Here is a 24,753-nt window from a genome sequence, read left to right on the forward strand (position 1 = left end):
ACTTTTTGTCTGCAAATAAGATGTGCTAAAATGCCAGTCATATATCCCAGATGCATTCTTAGTAATTGACTCAAAGCAGGGCTGGGGGCCTCTGTGACTAAGGCCTGCTCATGACCCACTCTGCTCTTTGTGTGGGTCAGCCTGMGTACCGTCCAAGCTAGGGGAGATGAAACCCATTTTGAAAGTGAAACATTTTGTTGCTTATGGAAGTCTGCTGGGCTGGAAGCCTATCTGTGCTTGACTGGTGACAGAGTTTGGGTTCCTGGAGCAAGAGCTAGGAGCTACAAACCAGCTGGATAATTTCTGTGAAACTAAGCCAGCCTGCCTATTAATAGGATAGCAAATGTTTCACTTTAGTTATGTCTTGCTCTAAAACTGATCACAGTAAGAATGTGAATTGTATTAGTGTTTTAACAGTATAATTTTAAGTTCCAGAAAGCTAGATAGTTCTGACGTAAAAGAAGAGAAAGAATAAAATGTCTGATTTTGGATGAAAAAAATAATAACAATTATTCTGCAACAATTTTCAGGCCGAAGACATTTTCATGCATCACACTGTCCTAGACCCACCAGCCCTGTGTCTACTGACAGCAACATGAGTGCTGTTGTAATACAGAAGGTCCGACCTGCCAAAAAGCAAAAACACCAGCCAGGACATCTGCGCAGAGAAGTCTACACAGATGGTGAGTCCACTGAAATGGGTGAAAACATCAGTGAACCTTTCTAAATATGCATTCAGTGTGTGTGTGTGAAATTTTTCCACAAAGATAACATTATGTTTCAAAATTCGGTGATTTGTGTTTCCTGTTGCTAAACACACTGAACAGATTAATCATTTTAAATGCCGTAGTTCCTTAATACTGTACATTGATGCTTCCACTCCACAGCTCTGCACCTGTTTTCTGTAGTGTCCTAATCGGCTAATTACTGTCATTATTTAAACACCCAGATAGCATAAATAGTACAGTCGTTGAGAATAATGTGTGGTTAGGATTAAAAATCACTGAAATGACTAAATATTAAATCCTTCAGAATGTGTTTTTTTTCTTACTGAAACAATGTACCTTTCAAATGGGGGGCAACATAAATCAATGAATTTTAATCCTAACCAGAGTATTGYTGCAAACAGTTACTTTGTGAACCAAAAAGCAAAATCTAATCATCTTCTCTCGTGCCTTCACACATAATATCAACTCTTGCTGAAAAGCTAGTGCTTGTATTCTCTTGGGAGTATAGAAGGATAATGCAAACATTGTGATGTTGTCTAGAGAGAGCCTTTAATGAAAATGCCTCAGGTGGCGCAGCTTTTATTAAACCACTACCTTCCAGTTTTATAAAACAACCCAAGGGCTTTGTTGGAAATTCATGTAAGTTAAATTCTCGAAGACTTAACCCATCTTGTCAAGTTTGCTAAATTTGCTGACAGGGGGAAGGGAGAAAAAGGCATCATTCCCCACCTCCTGGTTCTCAGCAACAACAATCTGATTAGGACTTTCATTACCAGTCAGAAATTTTTCAAAGAGGGGCATCATTTGCCATTATCATATGAAAGCCTAATATTATAGATCCTTATCCGGGGTTACAAGAAGGGAGTTCTGAGCCACTTTTCCCTGTGATTCCTGCCACTTGACGAAAAAAATTTAATACAAAGCTCACAGCGTGATGAGCAGAAGTAATTTAGCAATGAGTGGTTGTCCGTGCTATTATCTGTACTTTATTCTGAGTATTTTCTCTCACTAGCATCTATCTGATATTAGACTGCATTAAATACTGGCATGACACAGTGCACCTGGGCCTCTTGGCTTATGCTCAGGCCCCTTCTGTCAGTGAAACTGAGCTGTCGGAATATTATCTGATTATGAGAGGTTATTAAAGTGGTTTTGTGCATATTTGCTTCTGTGAAAGGACAACACAAGGTGTAAATCCCAAAACTGTACCAGAAATGTTACATTTATGAGACCCTTGTAATGGCATGTTGCAAGACTTTATGGACATTTTATCAGCTTTTTTTAATCTTGAAGAAAATGGTCTTAACTGAATAATTGGCTGAGCATCAAAGCCTGGTATGAACACAGGAGCTAGGACATCAGAAATAAAAATCTGGACAGGAGTTTTATGTGGCCATTTTCTTCCCTCTAACACAGGAATAAATAAGAGGTGGACCTACAGTTGATGACAGGTTTTTGTGAAAATAATTATATCAAGTTAAATCATAGAGCACTGTGGTTAGATATTGCAACAGATTTGACAATCATGATCAATATTTGTTTTGTGTTGTATAGCACCTGCTTACTTCAGCATATTTTTAATTAGATATGAATTTCTGCTAACCCGTGTGTTATAATTAATGTGCAATACAGTGTGGTCATTCACAGAACAGCAAATTATGTCTTTAATTTGTGCAGAACTAATAAAACCCAGTTCAAAGGTTGTAGGGTGGGGGGGTGGCCTTGGGTTTTTTTTTTTTTTTTTTTTTTTCTTACCCTGGTCTATTTACATAACCTTATTTGGAACCTTACTGAAAATTATAACCATTCACTTTAATAGGTACAACTAAAGACTGTCCCTTTAGAATTAGCTATGAAATAGTGTCTACTAATTGTTTTCCTTAAGTGGAAAAAAGTGATATGAAGACATGAATGAAACATTTGAGTACAATTGACTTTTCCCAGGTACCTCTTGGGTTTTTCTATTGTCTTGATGTCACACAGTAATTTATTTCTTTTATAAAGGCACGCCTAATACGAAGAAAAYTCTTTTTTTCTCTGTAGTGAGTGAACATGCACATTTTGTAGAGGAGGAAAGCAGATATTCTGAATTTAAGCATTTATTGATGAATAGAACCATTAAATAAATATTACAAAGATAAAAGTACATTACTTCATTACCTTCTCAGCCTTTTAAGGGAATTTGCTTTCACAAATAAAGGAAATTACTGGAATAAATGTTTTCCCAAATTACTTGAGTAAATATTTGCCAGCAATTTTATGAAATACCTGTGTCATGAAGAATTTACAGAATTGGCTGACAGAAAAGATATATGAATAAATTCAGTCATTGCATGAATGGCTGCGAATGCCAAGAGCATTGTTAGCCTTGTATGTATGTCCTATAAAATTCTGTCTTTGTTTACTTTATACAGGAAGGTTTGTTAAAAGGGACTGGTATTTCTAAAAGTGTGTTTGTTTCTAATGTAGCAGTAAAAGGCCTGCCACTATCCCTTTTTAAATAAAGAAAGGTGCTCTCTGGTTTATTCTGCACTGTACACGTGGTAGAAATTCTGTATTCTTCACTAACCTTGGTTGAAATCAGTTTCTACTCTATGTGAAACAGAATTTCAGCTCCAGTGTTTTGTTCCTTGACAGTCATCCAGGCAGTGAAATGTTCTCCATATTTGTTGCTAAAAATCTTTGCCTAGTAGGTGGTAAGGATTAAAATGTATGAATTTTTAATTGCTCTTCATCTAGCCTTTTAGAGAGTTAAATACTAAGGGTGCATTATAAGAACCTACTAACAGATGTATGCTCCTTCTCAACCTTGCCTGACCTACTTACATACTTGATTTAAGAAATCAAATTTTAAAAGAATATTTTTCTGTCTTTTGTAAAATTATGTATTTGAAAACCTCTTCTGAATTTGTTGTCTTGAATTTATTTATAAGTAATTACAAGCCCTCAGAATTGTAAGCATTTAAGTAAACAGGATAAAAGTCCTTTATAGTTGCTTGTATTCTGTAGGTCTTTCAATAGATACTATACCAATGATGCCAATTTGCAGGAGACTAAATCCTGATTCTTTTTTAGCTCTCTGAGTGACAATAGGAAAAAATAATAATATTTTGACAACTATCTGGTTGAGCCTGCAACAATTATTTGGCTATGTTATCACTGACTTCTATAGGATGTTAGGGCAGCTGCATTTCTCATAGGAGGCAAATGTTAATGAACATTTGCCAAATATTTACACAAATTTCCATTCTGAAATTTAAGCCAGTATGGATACCAACATCATTTGTACTCTTGTCTCCCTCTTCCTGCGTAGTACAAAAAAAATCTAYTCTGCACGTATTTCAATAAGGTAAAAAAAAATCTGTAGGAATACATTTGCTACCTCTACCAAAAATAAGCTTATTATTGAATGATAAGAATATTTGGATATCTGATCTCTTTGCAGTCTTTACTTCTGATTCTGTTGTGAAATATCTGCAGATGTTCATTTTGTTACTGAGGGAGTTTTGTAGAGTGAAAATTGTTTTGATAAAAATGTTGTGTAAATGTGCATGTGGGCAAAAAGAAAAAAAAAAAAAAGAGCCCCTGCCTTTACGCATCATATTGGGTTTCTCTGTATCTGTTCACCTAATTCTTGTGTACAGTTTGAGCCATGTTTCTTGAAAGATAAAGCATAAAAATAACTTTAGTACATGAGTAATATCAGATAAGTTTATTACACATCTAGAAGTCTTAAATGATGTTATAGTTTTACTGAGTTGGCAACAATCCTGAGTTTTGCATGCATGCATAAATAYGCAGTAGAGAAAATTTGACTCTCTATCTTCACAAATATTGTATCAAATCTATAACTGTCTACTGTTTTCTTCAGGATATGACTGTAGAAATCTTCAGCATGATAGAGCTTAAAAAAGAGAGATATCTAATAAGGCCCACTTACTTCATTTGTCACTACTTATGATTCATCTTTTTTGTACCAATTTGTGGTTTCTCCACAGCAGTGTAAAACTAGCTTAGTAGATTATTTTCACCACTGATGTTTTGTTTATCTCGTGATTCCTTTATATGTTCTCATTCAGAATCTTATTGACAATTATGATCCCTCCTTTCAAAAGACATGTATGGAAGGTTTCCCTTGTAGACCATGTTATAAAATGGCATGCATTAATTGTTTTAGTTAAATGGGAAGCAGTACAACAGCAATACAGAGACATAAATGAAACGTRAGCACAGCTGACCTTTACCAAATACTTCTGAGTTCTTTATATTGGTTTGATGTTGCTCTGTGAATTATTTTTTATTTCTTGCRGTGGAAGCTTCCATTTTCCTTTTAATAACAAGTGTGCCAGTTTGTACGAGAGCAGGCAGATTGAATCTGGATTTTCTCTGTGATCTGAGCTGTTAAAATAAATACCACAGGGGTGTAATAGTRTTGACCTCTGAAAGTTTCTTTTTTTCTCTGTAAAGGATTCTTCTCAGCAAGGAGTACTGTGTTATAATGAAGATTTTTATAGTTTCCCTGCAGGTTGTGCCAAAGCTCTCGAAAAAGAATATCACTTTTCTTTAGTTATTGGTGTACCATAGAGCTATTGCCATTTTATGAAACTTTTTATATCAATGCATTTTCCTTTACATAGTCAAGACTTAATACCACTTTGTTCCTTGTCCTCTGTGGCTGGATAGGATTCTTCTATAGAATAGCTGATTCCAAGCTATATTTTGTAGGCTACCGGAAAGATTCTTGTCCCTTGCCTTAAGTACCCAACCAGTCATTGCCGAACCAAAACTGTTGGAGACTGGCTCCCAGGGTGACCAAAAATGCTGGTGTTGAGTGCCTAGACTCCCTTTACACCAGTGGGCTCCACAGAAGGGCAAATCAGTGCTCTGATAACTTAATAGAAATAGTCACCAGGGAATGACAGACACAAGATATTGCCTGAACAACTGTGGTTCCAGAAGCCCAAACTTCTTGAGTTAGATATTCTGAGTTTGAGTATCTCCATCCACTTCTGATTCAATGTGTCCTTTTCTAAGAACAGACATTTTGTGAGGAAGATGTTTTCCTGGTGAAGGAAAATATCTTTTGAATCTCCTTAGGCTAGGTCAAAGAATCCAGTCAGGGCTTTCTAAATCTTGAGCAGTTTCTATAATCACTGAAAGCATTCTGCAAAAGGTGGGAACCATCACCAACTCCAGATATGTTTTTGAAGAAAAATGATTGTGTTTGATATGCTTTGAGCTGGACCTAGTACTGCCTGATGTGCTGGGGCTTCTTGGAACATATCAAAGGCTATGCTGGGGTCTTAGGCAGAGTTCACATGATTTCTTAGCTAACTGTTGAATTGTAACTGGATATATGTAAAAAGTGTTACTTCTTCAGACCAACATGTTTTGGAGCAGATATTGACACTTAAGCTTACACAGCTAGAGGGCCTTGTGATCCAAATGTCCAAACCGGTAGGCACATACTGAATTTAAGCATCTCCTGGGCTGGGCAGCACAGGTGAGGTGTTTTGGTTTTCTCTTAGGTGACTAGAGCCCACATAGGGCCTTTTTTAGATGCACAGAAGAGGGATCTGAATGCTGCTCTGATTTTGGAATTACAGATTTTCATTGTTAAGGTTGTATGTGTCTCTTGAGGATATGACTGAGGGTACCTCAGTAAACTTCCTTTAAAGAGATAAAGATAGTGAATCAATGCTTCATGATGGATTCTGTGCTTTTTYACCAAAATCTATTGTAATTCTCACCTTATTGAATAAGAAGTTGCCTCTCCACCCTATAAAGAAGACTTTATTTTACATTTATTGTTCCCTCAGGCAAACAAGTCTGATCCACTGCCCACAGATCTACCTTTGTTCTTACTTTCCAGTCTGATAATTCTCAGCCACTTAGTATATCTAGGCGTCTAGTTCATTTAATCATTCCAGCTAATTTACAGTGTGCTTTTTCAAGTTTTGGAAATGACGATGCTTTTTCTTAAAAGACATCTGAAAATGGTGAGGGTTAAGTACATACCTAGAATTATGTGTTGGTATTCCCTTGTTTACTTCTAGCTACTTTCTGAAACTCTTGTTCTGCAAACTGCCAGAGTTTGAAAAACAAAAAAAAACCATGGAACTTACAATGGATCCCCAATTTGTAGTTAGCCAAGAGGGATGGAAGGAAAGAAGTTTCTGTATTTCTTGTAAAATGGGCTTGGTCTCTCCTTCAAGACAAGGGACTCTTCATTAAAACAATAGTAGGGTTTTTTTACCAAGACATGGTGGAGCTGATGCAGCAAGAACGATGTTTCCTGTCTCATTTACCTGAAATATGTCCAGACTTAGGAAATGAGCCCTGATTCATCTTTCTGTCTCATCATCCCAGGCCAATTGACAACTGATACAGTTTCTAGACTAATTTAAAACAGGCCAAGGCCAATTCCAAGTTATGTCACCAGTTTAACATGGAGCATGGTGCCGAGTGAGCTTGCACAGAGCACTGAGTTCTGCATGGCTACACTTTTCAGCATGGCTAGATCATCTCATTTGTGCTTTGTGTCACAGGAAAACCTCTCAAAAATTTCTGACACCTGCCATATCCCACTATTTATGTACATGTTAGTTCCTGGTTTTTCCTTRTGTAGGAATACTACCTTTATTCCTGGGCCAGTTTAGTTGGTTTTCAGTTCAAATGTTCTCCTCTTGAATAGACTGTGAATTAGCTGAGCATAGAGTACAGTTGTTTAAAAAACACAGCTGCTCCAAGATTTTGGGGGGAAGTAGTAAGAATGAATTCACACTATTACAAAATGCTGAAGTTACATTTTTCAATTAACAGTGCTGTTCCTTCTTTTTTTTTGAGCAATCTCACTTGAGAGTATAGCCTCATAAATGTCTTTCACATCTCACATTTTTTCACTTGTTTTTCTCTTATATGCAAGTGATTTGTTCCTATAGCTTTGTTGTGAACCAATTTTGCATTGCAGTTTCCTCGTTTGGACTTTTCAGTTTTTTTCTTCACATTTTATATTCCATAGAGCACTATTGGACCCTGATGAATGGTTTACATATTCTAGTTTTAAAAGTCTTAATACAGGAATAGAAGAATGTAACTAAGTAAAGAACATGTTTAAAATACTGGTTTAAAATACAGACAATTTTAGAACCCTTGAACTGTGTTGCAATATGGCAGCAAAAGCTACATTAGGGAGGCAAAAGTCTAAAATTTTTTGTGTCTTTTTTTCTTTCTTTGTTCCTCCCATGAGCATGTTACTTCTTTGATTGAATATGTTTTTAATAACTCATGACGTASTCACGGATGGATTTAAAGGATGGTGCTGATATTTTAAAACATGCCCGCTAATTCTGAATGTCTGCATGAGTGTGTTAGATTAAATGGTTCCTTATTAGTTTGAAAGAAGAATCCAGTAATTAATACAGTTCGGCCTTGGGTATATCAGCAGTGTGGCTGATGTACATTCTTACACCCCAGCCAATTTGCTTTAGAACTCAGTATGCTGAAGACCTTGAACATCTGTAGCAAAAGCTGCTGTGCTGTTGGATGGGCTTAACAACAATGATAAATATCAGCAAAGACAATAACTGAAATATTAATATCTAAGTGCCTAAAGATTATTACAGATTTTTTATAATGATTTTTAAGAAAATATTGTGATTTGAAAAGGCAGTGATTGGTCTTTAGCTTGCATTTTTAAAGCTTGAGGTTYGGGAAAACACCCATCAGCAGCTGTAACAGTAACAGGATACTTTTTAAGGTGGGGAGAGACAGGCAGGGGGCAGGCTGAAATTAAATARGGCACCTGTTTCCTCAATGGCAGTCAAATATTATTTCATGATGTTATTAGTGTATGATGTCATTTTAATTATTATTCTTTTTCTAACTTTTTTAGACTTGCCACCTCCTCCTGTGCCACCTCCAGCTATAAAATCACCAACCGCCCAGTCCAAATCGCAGCTGGAGGTGCGGCCTGTCATGTTGCCAAAACTTGCTTCTATAGAACCGAGGACAGACAGATCGGCAGAAAGAAAAGGAGCAAGCTACAAGGGGAGGGAAGGGGTGGATGGGAGACAGCATTCGGATGTGCGGACAAATTCAGGAGAGCGGAGAGAATCACAGGAACAGCAAAATGACGGGAAACTGCGAGGAAATAAAGCACCAAAACGAGAAGGCACACCAGCAAAAACTCATCTTCTTCAAGGTTATTTTGCATGTTCTGGGTTAAATAAAGTATTGAACGTTGATCATAGGGAAGAGGTCATCTCCTTCCAGGTCACACACACTGCTGGTGTGAGTGAAGTTGGATCTGCTGAGTTGTGACCATTTATCTGAAATTACACAGTGCTAATACAGGTCACATTGCTGATTCTCATTAGGGCAAAATGGAAACAAAAGCTTATGGAAAACATAGATTCACTTTCTCTGTCTTACATTCCTTATGCACCTATCATGTAKGAAAGCTAATTTCGAAGAAGCTAGAAAGGAAATACTCTTCAAGAGCCATAAGGAGTGTTGTCCTTGTCCTTACCATAGATTTATAATCTAATTATATCTAATCTTATCTAATTACAATGTAATTTATAAGTGAACTAACTGAAATGCTGTAAGTCRGATATTTAATTTTTCTACCAAAGAATTGGAGCTCAACCCATTTTTATCTAATATTTGTAAAGAAGAAAAGTGCCAGAGTGATACCTGGTCCTGGGTAAAAGTGAGAAAGCTACAGTAGTGATGCTTTGGTTATAAAGAGTAGCTAACGTGGTATAATATGACTCATGCCCRATCAACATAATCCCTTTTTTATGGCTGTTGGTAAGATTATTGATAAGTGGAACATGATTAATGGAATTTGCCTAGTGTTCACTAAAGCTTTTAACAAAGATTCATATAAATGCACGGTCCTTTCTCAGTCAAGGTATCCAAAGTCCAAATCAGGAGAGTTTGAGTAGTAAGTTGGTTAAATGGGCACATAAGTAAAAGGTTGTTCTTGGTTTCAGTGGTTTACCATAGAGAAAAGTTATTGGAAGGTTACCTTAAAAGATCGTGCTGATATTTTAAAACATGCCCACTAATTTTGAATGTCGGCATGATTAAAACTCCGTTTGAAAAATACAGGGTCTAATACTTAGATGCAATGAGCTCCTTATTCTGGTAGATATCATGCATGTATTGTCATTTCCTCCTGCTCAGTCATATTGAAAATGTATTGCAAAGGGATTTTTTCTTCATTTTCCCATAGAACATAGAGTAAGGATCATAAATTAGGTTGAAGTGGACATTATTCACGAACTAGTTTTTCTGTGGTGAATGTTACAATGTGAATATTATATATTTTCTCAAGAAAGCTTCTGTAATTTTATTATGGAAACAGTCTTATTTCCCATTCCTGTCAGACATCTCTTTAAACCCACTGAGGACCATAAAAAATAAAACAAATGAACAGTATGCAGAAATTTTAGGATCACAGTATCTCAGAACTTGTAAGCATAACAATGTATGTATTTCATTATACAGAGGACATCCTGCCATATTCTAGACCAACATTTCCGACATCAAATAATCCTAGAGATCCCAGCTCTTCCAGYTCTATGTCATCAAGAGGATCAGGAGGTAGACAGAGAGCAGATCAAACAAACATAGCCCGGAGGAATGTTGCAGAAATGCAAGTACTGGGAGTGTGTGAACAAGGAGAAGAAGAAGAAGAAGAGCTGGAGGTAACTGCAGTTGCACTACTAGAGATAAATAGAGTAAGGCCATTTTCTGTTCTTAGAGAGATGCCAAGAAAAAACAGTTTGGAACCAGAAATATTTCTCTGTGGAAAATTAGTAAATTTATCTGTCCATTATCATTATGCCCAATCTAAGAAAAGAAACTTTAAGAATGTATCAAAAACATAAAAATGAAGTAAGATGTGATACAGTATAACTATCTCCATACTAAAAGTTATGGAACAGAACTTGCAGAAATAAAATATTAAAAGGTGGACTTTCCATTATCCAGATTCTTTCAAATGTGAAAATAAAGAGGTAGAATTTCTAAGAACACCCTGACACTTCTCTTTCACATTTTTTTGAAAGTATATAGTTCTAGATTATATTAGATATTGAAAGACATGTAATTTTTTTTCCTTTTTCTTATTTTGCCTCCTTCTGGTATTAATTTAACTTAAATCCTCATTCTGGAAGGGGTGCCCAGCAGGCAGCCGTGTTGTTGAACATACTTAGAAAAAGTAATTCTTCTGTAAAGTTAACAAATCTCTAAAAAGTWCGTGAAACAAACTTTAATAATATCCAACATGTAGCTATTGATTTTTATTTTTTTACAGGAAACAGAAAGCTGAAGACAACATGAGAAGTACTGTAACAGGCTTTTAAAATCTAATCAGAAAAAAATATCACTTAAGATGCCTCAAGTCTGATGATATTTGATGCCAGAAATAATCTTCAGTGCAATCASAGTGTACAATTTTTCCTTTTTTCTTTCTGCCATCAGAATGCTAGTTTTTATTTTACTATTTCTTTGTAAACCCTCCTTATTAGGAACAGCCCTTGCCTCTTCCATAACGCTAAGTGCATCACCTTTGCTGCCCAAGAAGGCAGGTAAGCTGCTCTTTGTGGTGCTTAAGCCAGCTGCTGCTTCAAGATTAGAACAGGAGGAGATTGCAAAAGCTGGAATCCCTACATTTCGCCCCTAAAAAGCAGTACACAGTACACTGCTCATACACTAATGAGACGGTCAATAATGTTACATACAGCATTGGGTAAAAAGTTGCATAAAGTGAACATCATGCAGAGCGCTCTTATTATAGCGATTTTCCTGTAGTCTGCAGTTAGTGCAAATGGTATCTTGCAGTTTCAATACAGACTGTATTTTGTTTTTTTGCCAGTCTCTTGCTAACCTTTTGCAGAAGCAACAGTTTTACAGATGCAACTAAAATCAATTTGGGGTGAGGTGACTCTTATTGTAAATATGTACTCATTTTAAATCCCCTGTGGTACTTTAATTTGTATTTCCATTTTCATCATTACGTACATTCTTATTAAAAATGTCCTTTGGGATAGGCAGGAAGCAAGCTGATATAAACGCTGTTTGCCTAATCATGGCATGAGGAAGTTTATCTGAAACTTGTTATAATTTTCAGCCTCAATAATGCCTATAAAAATAAGCAAGGAAATAAATGGACATTTTTAATAATTATTGAATAATATCATTAACTGTTACTGGCCCAAATCTCAGACCTCTACTTGTCTCAATTCACCTTAAAGAAGAAGTGCCACTTAAAGAAGTTTTGTTTGGTCTTAGGGGTTATTTTTTTTGTAATGCACTGCTTATTTTTTTTTTTTTTTTTTTGGTTTTAAAAGCACAATCACTAAACTTTGTTTGTAAACCATTGTAACTATTAACCTTTTTTGTCTTATTGAAAATGTTAAGCATTTGTTTGGGATATTTTTCATCTTTTTGTTAATTCTGTATGTTTGTATTTGGAGTATTTGAATGATGACAGATGGTAAAGTAACAAACCTAAATGTGGGCCATAATCAGAACACTTCTCACTTTTCCTGGGCTTACAGAAAATTCTCAGTTTTGCTGTGGCCTCTCTCAACATTGGATTTTCATTAAAGCTGAAATAGAGGCATTAGTTGCATTGAATTTGCCAAATGATGTCCTCTGTCTGTAGATTTTATGATCTTTTTTGTAATTATAAAATTTCTTTGTCATTGGTGCTAATGGAAAATTGTGTGTTTGTTTATGGACAGCTATCAGGACTAGCCCCAATGGAAAAAAAAAAAAAGAAGAAAAAAAAGTGTTTTGGTGTTTACCGAAGACTGAAATTTTTCATTTAGCTAATTTTTAAAGAACGGTTACATAGAAAGGGTGTGCAGTACTAAAGGAACAATCCATGTGATTAATGTTTTCATTATGTTCATGTAAGAAACCTCATATTTTAGCCATAATTTTGCATACTGAAGATCCAATAATCAGAAAAGTAATTTTTGTCACATTATTTATTAAAAATGTTCTCAAATACGTTATTTTTCTTGTGTAGTTTCTTGTGTTCYCTGAAATTTATTTTTGGGGCTAATTCTGATTTTACTTTTGATTACCTTAAAAATCTGACTTCTGGGTGCTTCGTGAGCTGTGATAACTAAAACTTCTCTTTGACTGCTAATTTCCAGAGGGAGCTGATGAAGAAAATCTGTGCCAACAATAGCCTTCACCTCCTAGGTGAGACACTTTTGTTAAAAAGGAAATAAGATTCAAATAGTTAAAGGGAAGGAATATTATGAGTCTTAYGAGCCTGCGCAAATACAAGGTTTCTAAGTACCTGCTGTTGCCTCCTCCACTCTAGCCATTTTGGGGTCTTCTGCAGAATTCTGCTGTGGATTCATGACTGAATAGGTAACGATCCCTTTTCCTTTCCTGTGTTTTTGTAACCCTTTGCTCTTACTGAACCCTCCATTCCTGCCCTTCCTTACCCTCCTGGCTTCATCCCAGTTTAAAAAAAAAAAAGCAAATAGTAACAGCAAATGCTTAAGCAAATGGTGTAACAAAAAAAMCCCAGTCTTTTATTCAACAGAACCTTTTTGTTCCTTGTCTTTTTGACTGTCATACTTCTTGTTTCCCAAGATCTTAAAACAGAATTTGGAGCCAGAGCCTAAGATGCTGCAGAGTATTGATACAGCACCGAGTGTCTCGCCACAGAAGATTGCTAGAACCTTGGCAACTTTAATCAGGCCTATGTCTCAAATATAATTTCTTCTGTAATTGTGGCTTTGAAGCAGGTATTAAGATAGTAGAATAAATTCAATGTGTTATCTTTAAATGTTGCTTAAGGGGGTTTTTGTCTTCAGTCCTAATGCCTGAGTTCAGACTAGCTGTCAACGTAATCCAGGCAAGGGCCGATAGACCAGACCATGCCACAGGAGACTTCCATCTGGCCTGCCACCTTGCCATCGGACAAGGTAGGAATGGCTKGTTTGATGAGCACAGACCGCTTCAATAGCTGATTGTCTCTCCAGATACTGGGAATGGCCTCATGGTTTGGCCAGAGTGTGGGAAAAGAGGTGGAACTTGAGGCATGTTCCCTGAGAGGTCTGCAGCTCGTCACAAAACCAGAAGCTGCTGCCTAAGGTGTCATGGTGAATCGCAAAACAGATCTAATTACAGCTGTAGAGTATAGACCTCTGTAAGGTATATTTGTCCAGAGACACTGGTGCTACATGCCTGAAATAACTGGTACTCACTTCATTCTTTACTGGCATGGTGAAATGCTGGAAAACRAGTATCAGATCCCCAGCTGATGTAAATCTACATAGCTTCACTGCAAGTCAGACCCCAGCTAAAGTTCTGACCTCAAGTAATGGTAAGTGTGAAATCTTACCCAATGAATTTTTTTATTAGCAATTATTATAAATTAGTTTGGTGTTCCCTCAGAACGTTTCTGGGTTGTTTTGTGATTACATCCAGCCATGATTAACAATATCTTAAAATGAGTAAATGAAAAGACTGTATGTCATAGAATTCTTTYGTCCACACTGGTTCCTCAGTACATTATGGTCTTACTAAAAATACGGTAATGAAGATAAAAAATGCAGCAGTTTAGTCTTAAAATTGTAGGTCCTGTTAATCAGTTTTGATATATACTTGATTTGGTCTTCAGCATTCAGAGGTAGTAAAACCAGTCATCTTTTCATTGCTACTTTACATAAAAAAAATTATTCAGTGATTGGGAAGTCAACATAATAGAAGAAAATAGTCATCGGAGTTTTTAATTGTGCTGTATGTCTCCAAGTTAATGCCTACAGAGACCAAATATTGTGCTAGAAAAGTCCTTTAACATTTGTGTGCTGAATTAATATAATGGATGAAAAGTTTGATTTTTTTTTTTATGCTGTGCTCTGTGAAATCCTATATTGGGAACTATTAAATTTTACTTTATTCAGAGTAAAATMATATTTCAGTAGCATAGTGTGAAAAATGTCTAAAAATCAGAACTATAATGCCTTGCTACATGTTTTAGCATTATATTTCAATTTATTTTCCAAGGAGTACTTGTTTTTAAGCGTAAATGACAAAGTGGTTTTATATTAGGGTAATGCAAATATAAAATGTTATAATCTGTATTTGCAAAAATTATATAGAACAAGGTTAGCTGAAACTGAAAATTAAACCTAAATAACATAATTTCCTTTAACTCCTAAAAATATTTTTGGATTGTCTGCCACCTTACTTCCTATGCTTCAGAACCAACAATTTGTTAAAATAGCTACCTAGTTAATTTATTGTTAAAGTAGATGCTTTACACAAAGAGTTGGACATTTTCTACTTTAGTATCCCATAACTTCCTTGAATAAGCTTAAGGAAGAAAGAATTTTCCTGTGAAAAAGGTAGGATCTGCCTAAAATAGCATGTATTCTGCAATATGCTTTTCTCAAAATCTAACCTTCAGCCTCTTTATTCCCAGCTACTGAGAGATGCTTTTACCATCAGCCACAGAACCATCTTTTAAAAGGCAAAAATATTTTATTGTTTAAGTGAACCTTTCAAATTAATGGAAGTAGATTCTTGAAAGTGGAGAAAATGTACATTGTTTTTGCTTATGCTAAAGGGYTGCAGATGAAAACTCTTTGTTTGCAAATGGAAATCCTAATGGTTATGTATAAGAGAAGCATTATTTGTTTAGTGTGTGCACATGAAGATATTGGTATCTGCAAATGCAGCTTTACATGTGTATACACTTTTGTATTTGCTGAGATGAAGGTCAGGAGCTGAGAGTCTGTTCCAGAGTCTCAGCTGAAAGGTGAATATGCTTATTGGTGTTTGAAGTTTACAAATATAACCCATGCATGAGTAACTGCCAGTGTTGCCATGGACGTCATCCTCACCGCATATATCCTTGAGTATCTTTGTTTTGTATTGAACTAAGTGAAATTTTCAGAATTAAAATCACAAGGTGAATATTTAAAATGGATAACAACTGTGGACCTCAGTATGAACTGTTTACTCAGGTTTGACTTTTTACATTTTCTTCATTATATTATGATGAGTTTTTCCTTGTCTATATAAATGCATTCTTCACAAAAGCCAGKGCGCTATTATACTGTCTGTGACAGTGAAATGTGAATCGTGGATCTCAGAAACTGACAAAGATTTGAGATGACACCGTACAAATGAGGATCCCTTTCATGATATTGAGGATGGAAAAAAATTCCATGCTATTCAGAAAGAGGAAAAGGAATTGGTGAACTAGAATCCAGTCTCTATGAAACCCTTATAGCAGGATGACTTGCTGGAGAAGGGGAATAAAAGGTGTAGAGAGAGAAAAGAACTCAAGGAATTAAGGAATCCACATCTCATTGAACTTAATGGCAAAAATTCTGTTCACTGTCRTTGAAAAGACTTGGGAGTGAATTACCTCCTTATAAACTGGAAAACAATAGCCATCACAGTGCGATAAACACTGGAAGAAGAGTGAAATCCTTGCTGCATGCTTGTTTTGTTCTATCTCCCTGTTAAATRTACATTAAATGGGCTCATTTTCAGCTGCCAGAAGAGGAAAGTGGGGTTTTAATTCACCATGGCATTCAGCATCCTTGTCACATGAGATAATGAGGATGGAACCTACTCAGCTCTAGTCTCTCTATCTGGCATAAAGTGGAGCCAATTGCTTTTCAGATTTTTTGGAGCATGACAATCAAAGCCATGATGATAAAAATTGTGTTTATTGAATTTTTTTCAGGTCTAAGATATTTTTAGCAAGACCAACCTCAGGAAATGTAGAATAAATCTACTTAGTATCGACTTTTCTTCTGTGGCTTCCCATCAGTCTTAATGCATAGGTATGGTTCAAAGTCAGCAGCAAGGGATAATAGCAAAGAGGCCCTTATGGGCTTCGATGCATAGAAGGACAAAAGCAAGACAAAGAAAAAAAAGCGAACTCTTTCAGCAAATGGTAACTAATGGGGTATTCCAAAAACATTTAAATAGCATGAAAATAATGGCCAAAAACCTTTATATCTGCAATGTTAATTAYAATTGAATCAAAGATTCCCTTATATTCCTAAACCTGACGGTTGCAAAAGAAATTGTAGTCGCTGAGTACAGAGCAATGCAGAGTTGCCCATACTTACTAAATGCCTGAAAAAAATGGAGCTGAGATGTAGGTCCTGTCCCAATCACCTCAATAGTGTGCCAGGTGTGTACCATACTGATCACCCACCTCGCTAATAATAATGAAAATGGAAACAGAATATTTATTTCCACAGCCATCATTGACAGATGCAAAGACAGATGCTACAAAGGTGGCAGCATTTGATGGTTCAGACAACCTAAAATTCAGACACCAAAGCCACTGCAATGCTGAAGGCTTTAACCATTTCTTGGGTACCAGCACCTGAAATGATTTTACAGGTTGTATAACTTAATGCAAGATGATAATGAAGTCCAGTCATAAAGGAAACAGAATCTGTTAGACAGATGTGAACAATACTGAGTGCCAAATGACTTTATGTGTATATCCTCTCTGTTTCTTGAGCTGACCTCTGTTGTAGGGGTCCACCTGGGAGGCACATAGGTATTATTATGCTGCTGCTACTGGATGTTGAATGCTCCAGAAGGACTGTACCATCAGCAGCTTTATGTGCACAAAGCCTGGGTGAAATGAATGTCAAGATGAAGTGAGGAAGAAATTTGCCCTTCAACCTAAAATTTTCTGCCCTTCTGTGCTTGTGATATGACATTTTTTTTACTTGCATCTTACCTCTTTTCCTACAAAACGTGTTTCATGGAGTGTAGAGGATGAAGATTRCCTAGTTTGTTAAAACCTTTTCTGTTTGTTGAGCACCTCCACACCTTTTTTAATGAATATTCTTCAATTTCTTCTTTTCAGACAGAAATTTTAATTTGTTCTCTAAAGCTGTGCAAAGTATTATGATACCAAAAAACACATCTGCACTGGGAACCTAATCCTTGAGAACTCCTTTTGGCTGTTTAACAGAGGCAGGCAGTAAATCCAAAGCCTGTACTACTAAACACACTATCCTGCCTATGTATTAGGTAGCTAATTACAACCTTTAGTTACAGCCTTTCATGTAGGCATTCTTATCACATTCCTGTGAGATAGTGTTTTTTTTTTTCAACTGTACAGAATATAAACTAAAATTTACATTCTCAGAGTGATTCCAAAAATTTATCAAAACCACAGAGGGACCAGCACAGTGCTAATGTTCAGTTTCTGAAGTCTTGTAATGTTTTCCTTCRTTCCACATTAATAAAGGCCTATAAATATAGGGAGGGGTTTCACAGTTCAACCTACTGACATTCTGGGAATAGGAAGGATCTTTTTTTTCTTTTGAACTTGCACAGCATTTCATGCAGTTCTTTCTTACATACACATCCTCATGTCCTTCTCTTCCGTCTTTTGCTGGCCTATGTCCAATATGCTCCAAAGAAGAAGTTAGGTAGGGCAATAACATGAAGCTAGATATAATGGGTGTGTGTGTGTGTGCGTGTGTTTGTGTGAAGAAGCTGCTGTTTCCAGAATATTGCTCTCAGAGCATGAAAGAAATCAGGATGTCAGTCCCCCAAGTATTTGGTCCTCCTGGCATTGCTTTCTGATCTGTGAAGAGCTGATTGAATGCACAAGTGTTTGGAAAGGAGCTGTTCAGAAGTGTTACATGTCCTGGAACAAAGATGCAGAGTTGAAAAAAAGGTGAGTTTTTTGAAAATGTGCTTTAAAAATAATTGGGTTTGCTTTCACTGAAAGAAGAATGAGTAAATATTGTTGTGTTCATAGGTTACTGTGTATGAAAGCTTTAGAAAAACAAATGACTGGTGATATTTCCTATGGAAACTGTCATTTTTGACCATCATGGTAATCATTGTAAAACTTTCAAATTAGAAGCTTCAGCTACATTCATTTTTATAGAGCTGAGCTTAATAAGGCTGTGCCAACAAGATACAAACCAAGATATTTATGAGTCAGGTTTTAAAATGTAGCAAAATGTCTTTGAAAGAATATTCTCTCTAACTAAAATGACAAATTGAAGCTTAGCTGTGAATTTCCTGTCATGGATAGGTGCTACAGACACTTAACTTTTGCGGCAGATACGCCTCAGAGCATCCTGAATCCCTGTGACAATTACAATTAAGATACAGTGGGATTAATTTAACGTCTGTCAGACACTCTGGATATGAACGTTTCTATATAAGCCATAAGTAGTAGCACTATTTCTGTCACTTTTGCTTTGTGATCGTAGTCGAGATGATTTCTCAATAGCTTTTGGAGAGCTTTTAGTTAGCTAGTTAACCAGACCACCAAAGTGTAATAATCTATATTATAAAAAGAGGAAAACAAAAAATAGATTTTCTGTGGATTTCTTTTTTTGGGCTCGCTGCTTGTAGGCTTGCTTTCTTGGGTGCATGCAGGCTGTCACTACATTTTGACTTCATGCCCTTACTGTGGAAGTGTAGCTTCCAAGTGCCAGGAAAACACGTGTATGTACTAAATTCAGTCCCTTTACTCTGCTTGCTGAGGGCAAGCTATGGAAGATGTTAGTCCAACTAATTAGGAATGCTTTATTAATAAGTTATCAGTGATATATTTATTAAATTCCTAACAAATGGAGTGATTCAATAAATTCATCAAATTTTAAAGAAATTAATTCAAATGTGGCTGTAGATTTGTAGAAAGAATCAAAGGAAAACTGAGAGAAGAAAAAGAATACTTTCCTTAAATATTTGCTAGTTGTAATACTTCACCAATCAAAAACAAACAGTTCTTCATTGATCCTAATTATTACGTTACTTATTTTGTGTCGGAGAAAAAGGTTAAAAAAAATCCAGAAATTCTGAAAGTAATGTTGAAATAAATTTCTATTAAGTGGCTAGGAATCCTGTACAACAGATCCAGGGAAGTTTTGTGTAACAACAATYGTCTGATCTGTGAAGAATATCAAAAGGAAAGCTCTTGATACTTTTTGAGACATTATAATTGGTTTAATAGCAAAGCAAAGTAGCACTATCAATTTCCTTAACAGCTGCTTGAAATTTTCAATTTTCTACTGACCTTAGATCATCCTTCTTGTAGCTGAATAAGTTATAGCAGGAATTCTTTTTCTTTTCTGAATCTCCAAATATCAGAGATCTAAATTTCAAAGAATGTTGAATTCTCAGATAATCTGCATTATTACAGCTGCCATAATGACATCTAGATTATGGCCTGTCAAATTTCAGGAGAATGAAAAATGATGGAAACATATGAAGATATGCTTTTTCAAAAAAGGAACGTTTGACATCTTTTTTAGCTCAGTGACAGGATAAGTGAAACAGGAAAACACCACCTGTGTGTTCAAGCCGTCTGAGAATCCAGGACTCTGTGCCAAAGGCGATTAAAAACAACGGCAGCAAAACTCGTAAGCAAAACGTTTAGCTGTTCTACACACTGGCATGAAACTGGGCCCTGCTCTGCAGTCCAGCAGGTGACTCGGAGACCAAGGTGCGGCTGTTGTGCGCTGCCCTCTGGAAAAGCATGTCTTTCCCCACTAGCAGCAACGCGAGCTTACTGGTCTGAGCTTGGTGCTTGCAGTTGAAACCAGTGCATGTGGCTATGCCGCTTCCCTTCCCCCCTCCACACACTCTGCCACTCACTTCTCTGGTATTGAATATGTGCTGCGTGCTGGTGCCACCTCAGCGGAGAAGAATCAAAGGTACAGCCCATTGCCTTTAGTAGATAGTGCCCATCCTTTTGTGTCATGTTCAGTTAAGAATTTTTACTGGCTTCAATTAAAACATCCTCTGAAATACAAACAGCATCTACCCTGTTGTTTGAGAAAGGATGGTTGTAGCAATAACTTCAAAAATTGTGCATGTGTAACGGTGTCTTCCTATTGATAGCGGGAGTAATACTAAAGAGAAGAAAAATGGCTTTACAACAAAGATACCAGAATTGCAGCCAGCAGGGCTGTGTTGAATTCCTTGGGTGACTGTGTGCTTGTTACCTGGTACTAGACTCTGAACGCTGCTTCCAACCTGTCTTCATTTGTCCTGTCAGTTTAGGTTGTTGGCTCCTCTGGACAAGGACTGCTTCTTACTCTGTATATGTGTATGTAGTGCTAAAGGAAGGCTGAGCCTAGCATTGCTGCTATAATGTAAATAACACAATATAATTAGTATAAAAATGTAAGACAATGATATTCTGAGACTACCAGTGGAGCTCCTCAAGGATCAATTTTGGGACAATTTTGTTTAGTATTTTCATTAAAATACTTGGCACAAAGGCAGGAGTCTGCTAATGAAATGCACCGATTACAAAAGTTGTGAGCAATCGTCAGTATGCAGAAGGAGTGGGTGACCTTGAGGACTGGGGTAATAGAAATGGGATGAAATTAAATAATTCAGTATGCAAGGTCATGGTTTTAGGAATTAATAAGAATGCCTATTGTATGCTGGAAATTTGTCATCTGAAAACAACTGTGTGGAAGAGAAAGACAGGAWTGTCTTTGTTGATCCCAAGAAGTTTTATGAGCTCCCAGTGAGATGTCGCCAGTAAAAACAAAACAAATGCAAACCTGAAATATCTCATAGAAGTTATTTCCAGCAGAGAGAGGGAAATATAAGGATGCCGTTGTCTCAGCTCTTGTAAAACCACAAATGTGACAACTGGTTGAATTCTAGTTGTTCATGGACCTGATGCTGTGGTGAAATTTATAGAAAGTTAGAAGTATCTACTCTTTCTACTCAGTCACGCTCCTTGTAAACTATATGATTGTGGTAAAAAGATTTTCATTCATATCATGTCACTCTACATAAGTATGAGAGATCTGTCAGAACTCACAATGCAGACGTTAAAAACTGAAAATGATTTTAAAGTTACCTCTAGTACACTTCCCATAACTGCTGTCTTTCTGACAGAGCTGAAGAGTCCAGGACCCAGCATGGAGTAATGTGCAGAAAACTGTATGCGCTGTTYGCCTGCATTATACTTGGTTACCAGGAAGTATGACAAACGTGGACAAAGGGCTGTTTGTTGCGATTATACGTGAAAAGTCCCGAATTGTTCCTGTTTGGTCCCAGCGTAATTGGCATAAAGGACTAGTAAAATCCCAGTCCTCAGTAGCAACTCTTTTGCCTGCTGGGCTTGTCAGGAAACTCTTGAAAACGCAACATGCAACTTTTCTCCTGACAGTGGCTTCTGAAACTCCGCTTCTGGAACAGCCTAAAATGAATGTGTAACTGAGTTGCTTTCAGAGCAAGCTGTTAAGGTTAATACTTAAGTCAGGATTTTCCATCCAAACCTCAATCTAAAGCTAGAAAGAGAAGACCGAACAGTTATCTTAGCGGTCTGGAGAAACAGCAAGGGAAGCAGAATGCCAGTAGTTTGAGATAACCTATAGCGGTGAACTTGATTTCATGGTTCAGACGATTAAATGGATAGAGAGCAACTAATGAACTTCATTCCTATAATAACTCATTTTTGGGGAATGGATCCTAAGTTAAACGTTTGACCCTAACATGAATCTGAACTAGGGGCATCTTAATCTGCTTGGAAAGGTGATAGCTGAAACCATCTGCATGTCCAAGATAGCTCAGAGAAAAAATGTGAGGAAGTGGAAATGAGCATCTCGGGAGAGGGGAGAAGGTGTGCCCTCCAAAAGTAAAGCTGAAAAGAAAAAAGAAAAAAAAAAAACACAGAGGGGCATGGTCCAGAAGACAGAAACAGGACATCTCTATAAGATTATATAAGAAGCTGGGGAGAATAAAATACCCTGTAACTAGAAAGTTGATTTTATGAGGTACAGACGGGCAGGAGGGCCACAGGAACAGTACCGACATGTCATCCAGGAAGAAGTTTGGGTTACCACAGGATCGCAGAAACTAGGATGCTAATGAAGAGCAGATCATCTCCAGGCCCAAGGAGGGCTCAGCTGTGCCTGGAATAATCCTCTGACACTGCTCTAACAATAAGACCTCTCCATGCTTATGGGCGCTGTCATACATGAACTCAAGAGTAGGATGAGAAAATAGATTCCCTCACATGTTAGTTTTATGCAGTTAATTGAGGCAACTCAGCTCCTCCTGCAATTTTGTTAGCCTGAGGCTTTGATTTATTTTATAGTGTGTTACATATTGCTTTCATTCCTTTCTGTGTGTGTGCATGAGTGGTTCAGTGTCCTGAGCATGCACCTTTTCCACACAAGGCGCTAAGAGTGAAAGTAAAAGAAATAATTTTCAAATATGTCTAAATTATTTAGAAGCCTAAAATTTAGCCCCTAAACACCCTTTGCTACACTCAAATAGATTGCAGCCCCTTCACATGATAATTGTGCAGTTTTAAGTATCAGTGTCATTACAGAATTACAATCTCCCCCCTCCCCCCAAATTTCGATATAGCAAAGTTGCTATCTGGATAGCTGAATCACACACAGAAAGAGGAAGAACATTTATAATAGTATGTAGTGGCTATATTGATATTAAAGTATCTTACAGTGACATGATACTTTAATGCCAATATAATTGTAATCACAGTAGAGTTTATAGAGCATTAAATCAACCACTCTAAACTGAATACCCATTCTAAGGCAGCAAATATGCATAGTTTGCATTTAAGTGTTTTTGCAAATTGTATTCAATACAAAAATATCTTAATGTATTTTTTTGCCTGTCATGATCCCTCCCTTGGCTTCTGCCAGTGATGTTATACACCGGAGCATGAAATCTGTAACCTGATTTTTAAGGTGGAGTCTACTATATGAATATAGTTGTGCACCCCACCCAGTAAACGTTACGCCTCTGTAGCCACCTACTGACATTTCTTTTCATATACAGCTCGGATCATTAAAAGGGAGTTATCCCCCAAAGGCTCCAGAGCAGATTTTTGGAAAAGTACTTTTCCTAGCAAGTCTTGGAGTAATTGCCTCTCAGCAACCTGAGCACATTGCCTGGTTTGGCTTTGGCAGTCTGATCTTAAACCCTAACCTCTTGTTTTTTATGATGATGATTATCATATCTTGCTCCTCTGTCATTAAGAGACTTTCCAGTTACACTTTATTCAGCTGGGAGCTTTAAACCCTCTGGCTCATAATTTCCTTTTCTTTTTCTGGCATTTCTTTCAGTCTATTCAGGAAACTTGTCTACTGAGTGACATGCCCTGTGTAAAACATAAACCATAATTACTCTAGTATTGCTCATACTTGGCATAAATACTGTACTTGCAAGTATGTAGCTTATAGCAACATGTGTCACGTTTAATTAAATTAGAAAGTTACACCTTACATTGTCCTTCAGGAGAGAGAAAAATTGAGAGAGAAGGCAAACTTTGAGCTGCTGTGTTTAGGCAACAACCTTACAAAAACTGGGCATATAGGTACATGGATGACATACACCTTTCTCTTCTTTTAATTAGCAGGATGATGTGAATGCCTTACAGGTAGAACTGTGATATCTCCCTGGGTTTTGTTACTACTGTGATGGATACCCCATGGGTGAGAGGCATCTGGCCCTAATGTAGCTGTCTATACCTGAACTAGGACCATGTACTAGCTCCTCGTATTTCAAGAGGAAATGGCACTTTTTTGATGTGATTCATTTTATCCTCAGATACATATCTAAAATAGGTCAGATAAATCATGCTCTAACACTGCCTATTTCTCTTCAGTGACAGACTATGCAAGGAGCCCGGGATGACTAGCGAAGATACAGGTATCTGCACTGCTGATGCCTAAACTTAGGCGAGATTAATTCCTTTCTTAAAAAAAGATTACAGTGTTAAGATACGGAGTCTTTTCTTTTCTTTTTTTTTTTAACATTGAGAAAACCTTTCATCTTGCACTACAGAACATTTCTGCTTGGGCATCTCAGGTAGTTCCTTTAAAGAAGGCCTGATTTTCTTCTGGGTTGCTCACATTGTCTTCATTCCTCTTAGGATAGTAAGAATTATTATTCTAAAAAAGGCAACAGAAACATTAGTTTGCTCAGAGTTAAAAGCTTCATGGAGCTGTATTTCTTCTCAGGCAATTTTCTCTTG

At 36.8% G+C, this 24,753-nt stretch overlaps 1 protein-coding gene across 1 annotated transcript in view; it reads left to right on the top strand.

Moving 5' to 3' along the window:
- Positions 1-11,293, top strand: part of ROBO1 (roundabout guidance receptor 1) — a 651,980-nt gene extending 640,687 nt beyond the window's left edge. Inside the window, exons 28-31 of the mRNA XM_026075994.1 lie at positions 531-683; positions 8,623-8,931; positions 10,245-10,444; positions 11,270-11,293. Coding sequence (XP_025931779.1) covers positions 531-683; positions 8,623-8,931; positions 10,245-10,444; positions 11,270-11,293 — 686 coding nt within the window. The remainder of the gene's footprint in view (positions 1-530; positions 684-8,622; positions 8,932-10,244; positions 10,445-11,269) is intronic.
- Positions 11,294-24,753: the final 13,460 nt, after the last annotated feature.

The sequence above is a fragment of the Apteryx rowi genome, unplaced genomic scaffold, assembly GCF_003343035.1.
Source record: "Apteryx rowi isolate R43461 unplaced genomic scaffold, aptRow1 scaffold_42, whole genome shotgun sequence".
Classification (NCBI taxonomy): domain Eukaryota; kingdom Metazoa; phylum Chordata; class Aves; order Apterygiformes; family Apterygidae; genus Apteryx; species Apteryx rowi.